At 44.8% G+C, this 8,448-nt stretch overlaps 1 protein-coding gene across 1 annotated transcript in view; it reads left to right on the plus strand.

Moving 5' to 3' along the window:
* LOC112071692 (cotranscriptional regulator ARB2A homolog) overlaps positions 1-8,448 on the plus strand; it is an 86,266-nt gene that overhangs the window by 38,839 nt on the left and 38,979 nt on the right. Inside the window, exon 2 of the mRNA XM_024139131.2 lies at positions 5,679-5,894. Coding sequence (XP_023994899.2) covers positions 5,679-5,894 — 216 coding nt within the window. The remainder of the gene's footprint in view (positions 1-5,678; positions 5,895-8,448) is intronic.

Genomic DNA, 8,448 nt, shown 5'->3' on the forward strand with positions numbered 1-8,448 from the left:
CCGTGCTCGCTGCACGAGAGCTCTCACATCAAAGCCGTGCTCGCTGCACGAGAGCTCTCACATCAAAGCCGTGCTCGCTGCACGAGAGCTCTCACGTCAAGCCTCCCAAAGCTACACACACACAAATAACATGCGCCTTAAAGGGACGGCTTAGCCTATTTTCTGTCCCCCTTCTTTAAACGATGCCACTGAGAAGACAGACAATGGTTCATTACCGTTCTACTGTCTCACAGCCAAATAAGCGCAAGTCTGACCACGTAGCTTTATCACAGCCATTTCTTCAGGTTGTCCAATAAAAGTCAATTTATTCCCCATCATTGTTTCCCATTGGAGTTGTTATCCTTGATCGTTATGTAGCTCTGTTTTCTTTTGCGGACTGATTTGATCCATTGATTGAGAGGTGAGTAAGATGTATACTGTGTGTGTGAAGAGATGTCATGCTGAGACGCAGCGCGACGTTAGAAGGTGACGAAGGGCAGAGCTGGGCTTCCTGAGCGGTGACCATTGTTGTGCTATCTGAGGGGACTCGGCTGGTCTCCGACAGGCCAACAAAGGAGCACTAAAGAGCGTCAGGAGCGGGGCGACGGGAGTGCACCCCCCTTGGAGGTGCCGAGGTGTGACCCCTCTGACTGCTGCCCTCTGGGCCAGGGCTCTATGTGGCGGTGGCACAGGGCATGCAGGGGCATGGGAAGGTGTGTGTGTGTGTGTGTGTGTGTGTGTGTGTGTGTGTGTGTGTGTGATGTGGGGAGAAGCTTATCCTGCACATCACTGCATAAAGGCACACTGACCCAACATCAGTGTCCACACCAAGCAAGAGTGTGAGATTTTTAAATGCTGACTGACAGGCAATTGAGACAATCAAGACCAAAGTTGTTGTTTCTACAGCATTAGCTAGTTGATGATTATAATTATACGATTAAGAATATTAAAATATAATACTTTCATAATAAATTTGAAGAATATAATTGTATATTTTAGACCTTGTACTTACAGTCGGAATTTACATCAAATATTTTCGAACCTTCAGAATAAATGAATGAGTTCCTGTAACACTAGGGACCACCCTTTGAGCCAATGAGCAGTCATTTTGACTCAGTCTAACAGTTTCATAAATACATTTCATACATGCTAACGAGAAAAAGAGATTTGGTGCAAAATCAGAATAGGAAAATATATTTTGTTCAAATAACACTTTCTTCATCTTATGGAGCGGCAGGTAGCCTAGTGGTTATAGCGTTGGGCCAGTAACCTAAAGGTTGCTGGATCGAATCCCTGAGCTGACAAGGTAAAAATCTGTTGTTCTGCCCCTGAACAAGGCAGTTAACCCACTGTTCCCTGGTAGGCCATCATTGTAAATAAGAATTTGTTCTTAACTGACTTGCCTAAAGTTTAAATATAAAAACCGATAAAAATCTGTTGCTGCGTGCTCCTGTGTGGCGGTCATGGAACAGGACTTCTTCTAGTGTTAATACACTAACACAACCCTTCACTTTAGCCTCTATTCTCTCCTCTCTTTATTCTCTCTCCTCTCTTTATTCTCTCCTCTCTTTATTCTCTCCTCTCTTTACTCTCCCCCCCTCTATTTACTATCTATCATCTCTTTACTCTCTCTCTTCTCTCTTTACTCTCCCCCCCTCTCTTTACTCTCTCTCTCCTCTCTTTACTCTCTCTCCTCTCTTTACTCTCTCCCCCCTCTCTTTACTCTCTCCCCCCTCTCTTTACTCTCTCCGTCCTCTCTTTACTCTCCCCCCTCTCTTTACTCTCCCCCTCTATTTACTATCTATCCTCTCTTTACTCTCCCCCCCTCTCTTTACTCTCCCCCCTCTATTTACTCCCCCCCTCTATTTACTATCTATCCTCTCTTTACTCTCTCTCTCCTCTCTTTACTCTCTCTCTCCTCTCTTTACTCTCTCCCCCACTCTATATGCATTTGCTGCTGGACAGAACAGCGTCAGAGACACATGGAGAGACACAGACACCAATGTTTGACTGACACCGCCCAAACCTTTCTCTGTTGACATCAATTCTGGTTTCTGCACCCTTGGCCTTACTGCACAAGTCTAGGATGCTGGGGACACAGGTCCCCTTCACAGTAATGTGCTTCAGGGTGACTGAGCACCAGTAAGGGTTAGCCACCATTAGCACTGGAAGGACTAGGGCACAGAGGGCTAGCATTTGTTTAGTAGGCCTAATGTTGTCAACCTATTAACACTTTTCCCTATGTGCTGCGTGGATCTGAGGCATAAGGATGGATGGGCTGAACACTTGTCAATCTCTCTCACACCCTATCCATCTCCCCCATCTTTGTTTTTGTCTCTCACTCTCTCTTTCCATCTCCCTCCATCCATCCTAATCCTTTGTCTAGTTCATTCTCTCTCTCTCTCTATCTCTCGTTCCTCGTTCCTTCGTGATTCAGAAGAAGACCGTGTTGCCAGTCAGTTTTCTAGCCTGCCACTAGTGGGTAGTGACACAAAGCCTGAACGGAACTCTTCTCTCCTATTCTCTCTCTTCTCCTCTCCTATTCTCTCGTCTCTTCTCCTATTCTCCTCTACTATTCTTTCTCTTCTCTCCTTCTCTCCTATTCTCTCTTGTCCTCTTCTATTCTCTCTCTTGTCCTCTTCTATTCTCTCTCTTGTCCTCTCCTATTCTCTCTCTTGTCTTCTCCTATTCTCTCTTCTCCTATTCTTTATATTCTCCTCTCCTATTCTCTCTTCTCCTATTCTCTCCTCCTCTCCTATTCTCTCGTCTCTTCTCCTATTCTGTCTCTTATCCTCTCCTATTCTCTCCTCTCCTATTCTCTCTTATCCTCTCCTATTTTGTCTCTTCTCCTCTCCTATTCTCTCTTATCCTCTCCTATTCTGTCTCTTATCCTCTCATATTCTCTCTTCTCCTCTCCTATTCTGTCTTTTATCCTCTCCTATTCTGTCTCTTCTCCTCTCCTATTCTCTCTCGTCTCCTCTCCTATTCTCTCTCTTCTCCTCTCCTATTCTCTCTCTTCTCCTCTCCTATTCTCTCTCTTATCTCTCTTTCCATCTCCTATTCTCTTCTCGTCTCCTCTCAAGATTCTGTCTCTTTATCTGTCCTATTCTGTCTCTATCCTCTCATATTCCTGTCTCTTATCCTCTCCTATTCTCTCTCCTATTCTCTCTTTTCTCCTCTCCTATTCTCTCTTATCCTCTCCTATTCTCTCTCGTCTCCTCTCCTATTCTCTCTCTTATCCTCTCCTATTATCTCTCCTATTCTCTCTCTTCTCCTCTCCTATTCTCTCTTATCCTCTCCTATTCTCTCTCGTCTCCTCTCCTATTCTCTCTCTTATCCTCTCCTATTCTCTCTATTCTCCTATTCTCTCTCCTCTCCTTTTCTCTCACATTTTCTCTTTTTCCTCCTCTCCGGTCGTAAGGTCCATGTGAACTACACCATGGTGGCTCTGCCAACAAAGACAGCCCCGGGCCTGTAGCTGAGCCTCTTTAATAGAACCTGGCCCATTACTTTACCACTCCTCCCTCTCAGTGCAGATAGCTATTATGCCCAAAAGAGGAGAAAAAAAGACAACTCCTTTCCTCCCAGCTCTGCTCCAAGCCCAGGTGGTGCCGGGCCGTGCCGGGCCGTATGTGCAGCTCTAACGCACAGGAAGAAAACAGCCTAAGGAACTCCTAACTAAAGAATCTCATTCACTTTCTAATAAAGGGTTCCTAATTAAGAGTTGCTGTCGACATGTGTGGTTTGACGATTTATATACATTTATAGTATAATATGTAGACTAATGGATTTTATAGGATTGTCCGTTAGATGTATTTTTTTACAGGTGATGTTTGAGTCATAATGAACAGCTGTGATTTACCTGGGATATGTGTTCCTTTAGTTTTGTAATGTGCTTATTATTTATATAGGAAATAAGAAAAACAAATATCTTTCATTTGAGTATGAGTTTATTTTATTTTTACAGGGACAGTGCACATTAATCAACATTTTAGTAAAAGTGCCGGTTTTAGCCAGCCGGCTAATTTTCAACCGCAGTCCCTGGCAGGTTATTATTTAATCTGGTTTGTTTAGTTGGCTAACCTCTCTTTTTGGTCTTAATATTGTGATTAAATTCATTTGTACATCTTCCTTAAAGGTCTCAGATGATTAAAAAAACAAAACAGAATGATGTATTTAATTTATAGTTTTAAATTCATACTCTTTTTCTAGGAATTTAAGTGTTTCAGTCAAAGATTTAGTTAAATAGTTATGACCTAAAACGCTGAAACAGATCCTAATAAAGTAAGCCATTAATTTATTCTATAAAGTACTCGCACTGCTGCAATTTGTTCAGATTTGTGTCATTTGTTTTGGACTATCTGAAAGTTTGATTCTAATAAGCCTGGGGAGAGGAGGGGGCTCTGGCTAAATGAGTCGGTCGTTGACAGGGTGTGAGAATACCAATCATTTGCAACGTGTGAAACTGTCATTTTGCTGTTGTCAACACACACCAGGTGCTCAGGGCAGGTTTGACGTCGATGGGTGGAGGGGGGACACACAAATTGTGTTAACACATATTAAAAAGGAGGAGGGACACACACATTGTGTTAACACATATTAAAAAGGAGGAGGGACACACACATTGTGTTAACACGTATTAAAAAGGAGGAGGGACACACATTGTGTTAACACGTATTAAAAAGGAGGAGGGACACACACATTGTGTTAACACGTATTAAAGAGGAGGAGGGACACACATTGTGTTAACACGTATTAAAGAGGAGGAGGGACACACACATTGTGTTAACACATATTAAATAAAGGAGACGTGTTGCGTGTGTAGACAGGGTGCGTGATGGCGACTCTGGGAGGAATCAGAAAAACATTTCCTCACTAACTCCTACACTCGTCTTCTAAAAAGTATTTTTGACAGGACAGATGTGAGTGTGTGTGTGTGTGTGTGTACTGCGTACGTACGTTTACAGAGGGGGTGTGTGTGTGTGTGTGTGTGTGTGTGTGTGTGTGTGTGTGTGTACGTACGTACGTACAGAGGGGGAGTGTGTGTGTGTGTGTGTGTACAGAGGGGGAGTGTGTGAAGTGCAGTCAAAGTGGAACAGGAATCCCTCCGTTTCCTCCTTTCATTTCAGGGTGCTTGGATAATAAACACACTTAATTAAAAATGACTTCAGAGTTGAAGAAGTCACTTAGGCCCTGTGAAAACTTTCCCAGACCACAATAGATTCTGCCTATTTCAATTCACATGAACTTTTTCCCTGCTTGCTATTGCCCTATCTTAATTTTACAGCATATTTTAACAATTAGAATTTTATTGCTATGCATTAACGTTTAGTTTCTGTTATTAATTTCACAGCTTAATGTTACGAAACATTCATTACTGTGTACATTATCATATTTTACTGGTGTTTGGTAGTAAGTTGCTAAAACAATGGATATGAAGTTGATCCCAATTAAAAAGTATCACACATGTATGTGTCGGCCCTAACTCTTGAGTTAAGTGATGGATGGATCGATTAAAAGTTGAAAAGTGACAGACACATGGCCTTTGGACTCACTAAGTGCTATTCACTGGCTAAGACCCCTGTCACTGAGTTCTAATCACACACACACACACACACACACAGACATTTACAAGTGTGAGTCGGAGGATATTCTGTGGACTCTAACAAACGTGTGTGTGTTGTTGTGTTGTCTTCCAGGAGGGTTATGGTGTGATGGTGCTCAACCCCAATGAGAACCACCTGGAGGTGGAGAGGCCGGCCAATCCCACGCCCCTGCCCTCCCCCGAGGTCTCGGACGAACCCGCCAAGAAGAGAGAGCGCAAGGACGACCGGGAAGGCAAGAAGAAGAGGGACTTCTATGAGAAGTACCGCAACCCGCAGAAGGAGGGAGAGACTGAACAGATCCCCATACGGGTGAGCGAGGGAGGGGTGATGGAGGAGGGGAGGGGGGGAATAAGAAAGCCATAGACAGGGGCCATAAAAGCTGCAAACGGGGAGGTTAATGGGTAGAGTTGGGATCGAGGCAGTTAGGAAGAGAGTGATAGATAGATAGATGCAAGTGTAGAAAGGTTGTGGGCGGGGTTGGGAGAGAAGGAGGGTGGAGAGAGTGAGAAAAGGAAAGAAAGAGAGGCTGTCTGTGGTCAGGCTGTGGTGTGTTTGGCCATGCTCCAGTATGCTCTCAGTGTGTGAGTGTTAACCACATGACACTCTTCCTTCTCTCGCTCGCTCGCTCTTCCTCCCTCTCTCTCTCTGGTCAGAGCAGCTTTGTCCCCTCACACTGTTGACCAATGGAATTATTATCTGCCGAACACACACTCTGTAAACACACGCACACCCAGCGTTCTTATCATGGCCCATAGACATTATTTTAACGACACACACACACACCTTGGCCACCTTGCCGTACACTCAGACACAAGAAGGGAATATTGCAGTGATCAAAAGAAATATGGCCGCCATGATGAAAAATAGAAGCAAAGGTTCCTCAATCCAGCCCTTCTGTCAAACCTAACAGAAGTTGATGAAAGTCACGTCATCGTCAAGTCTTTGACCGCTTGTCCATCCACACAGACCTTGTCTCTCGACGTCCAACAGGCGGAGTAGAGTGAAGTGGACAGTGTGTGGGGTATCTGGGAGTTAATGTGATAGAGGACTAGCCTCTTTGTCTCATCACAGTGGATGGCTGTAGCACTCACACCAATGTGTGTGGGTGTGTGTGTACATGTGCACGTGCGTGTCCAAGCGTTTGTACGTGCGTGCGTGTTTGGTGTGTGTACGTGCATGCGTATGCAGCGCGTGTCTGTGTGTGTGAGATGTCACTGTCGTCTCTGACAGGCCTAGTGGTCTCGGTGGGACTGATGGGCGGTGTGTGAGCTGTCAGCACTGCCTCTTCTCCCTGCCTGTCTCTCCTGACACTATCTCTACACACACTAATAGGGGCTCATTAGCAGTAGCCGATTAGCTCCCTCGGTCATAAAATATGGCTTAAAGCCCCTTATCATCACTAACTATCTATCATATATCTATCTCCTCTCTCTCTGTATCTCAGGCTTACATTATACTTTTTTTGTAGTGAACATACTGAAGTAATGTGAATGTTGATTGAAATACAACAGGCAGCGACCAATTTTACAACATCCCGAAGCGTGCCCGTGTATCCAAGGGGCCACATTCAGTGAAGCTGACCCTACTCTGATGACGTTTTGAAATTGAAGTGGTGAGAGACGGGTCTTGTTGGTTTCAGCTGAACCTGATAATAATCCAAACCTGGTCCAATTTCTATAACAATCTGTGACCCAATGTATTATTGATAACAACTCGGTTTTTGCAACGTAAGGAAGCCGAACTCCCAGTGCCATGAGTTAGTTTAAACCGTTAATCAGTGTTCACCCCGAAAATACATACATTTGACCAGTAATGCGTAATCAGTCTATAGGTTAATTTGCTTAATTTAGTGGAACTACCAGGACCTATCACCTGACGGACAATGTGAGAGCAGCTTCCTAGAAAAAAGCGTGGTACTGGAGAGAAACATGCTTTTATAAGCCCAGTCCATTGCTCAATACATAACAATTCTAAATACAATTGCATCTATAAAAGCCTGTTTTGATGAGGCATGATTAAAAAAGAGCTGCTATTTGTATTTTTTTATCGTTACCTGTGTTCACCACGCCTTTACAATGGTAGGCAGAGCTACCGAGCGCTATCACCACCACTTGCTAGATGTTGTAGGCGAGAGCAATAGCGCACCGCGTACTCCACCTTGACGATGGTAGGCGGCGAAAGCTAGCCAGCCGACGGATGTCACACCAAAAGACTTTAGAAATGGTACAGGAGCTAGCGCAGGCGCAGTCACCACATTTAAATGGTAGACAGAGAAGCGAAACCAAGCGCGGTTCACAGCAACACTTGTTAAAAAATGTAGAACAGAGCTAAACCAGGCGCGCGATACAGCCACTTTATGAATGGTAGGCAGTGAGAGAGCACCACGCTCACCGACCACTTTTAAAGTGGTAGCAGGGGCGCTACACAGCGACGTTCACGACCGCGATTAGAAATGGATAAAGCAGAGCTCCAGCGCATCACCACGACTTAGAATGAGTAGGCAGGCTACCGAGCGTGAGACTCAGCTCACACTATAAAATGGTAAGTGACGGCTACACAACGTCGCACCACCCAACATTTAACAAGGTAGGCAGAGCTTACCCGAGCGAATCCACCACACGACTCTAAGAATGTGAAAGGCAAGGTCTGAACCAGCGCCAAGTCAACCACCACTTTAGAATGGAGGCAGGCTACCAGCGCGTCACCACCACATTTAGAATGGTAGGCAGGCTACCAGCGGTCTACCACCACTTTAAATGTGAGGGCAGGCTACACACCGTCAAATATGAATCGAAACCACCCACTCTTAGATATGGTAGGCAGGGAGCTACCAGCCGGCATCCCGACCACTTTAAGGAATGGG

Source organism: Salvelinus sp. IW2-2015, unplaced genomic scaffold (genome assembly GCF_002910315.2).
Source record: "Salvelinus sp. IW2-2015 unplaced genomic scaffold, ASM291031v2 Un_scaffold1684, whole genome shotgun sequence".
Lineage (NCBI taxonomy): Eukaryota > Metazoa > Chordata > Actinopteri > Salmoniformes > Salmonidae > Salvelinus > Salvelinus sp. IW2-2015.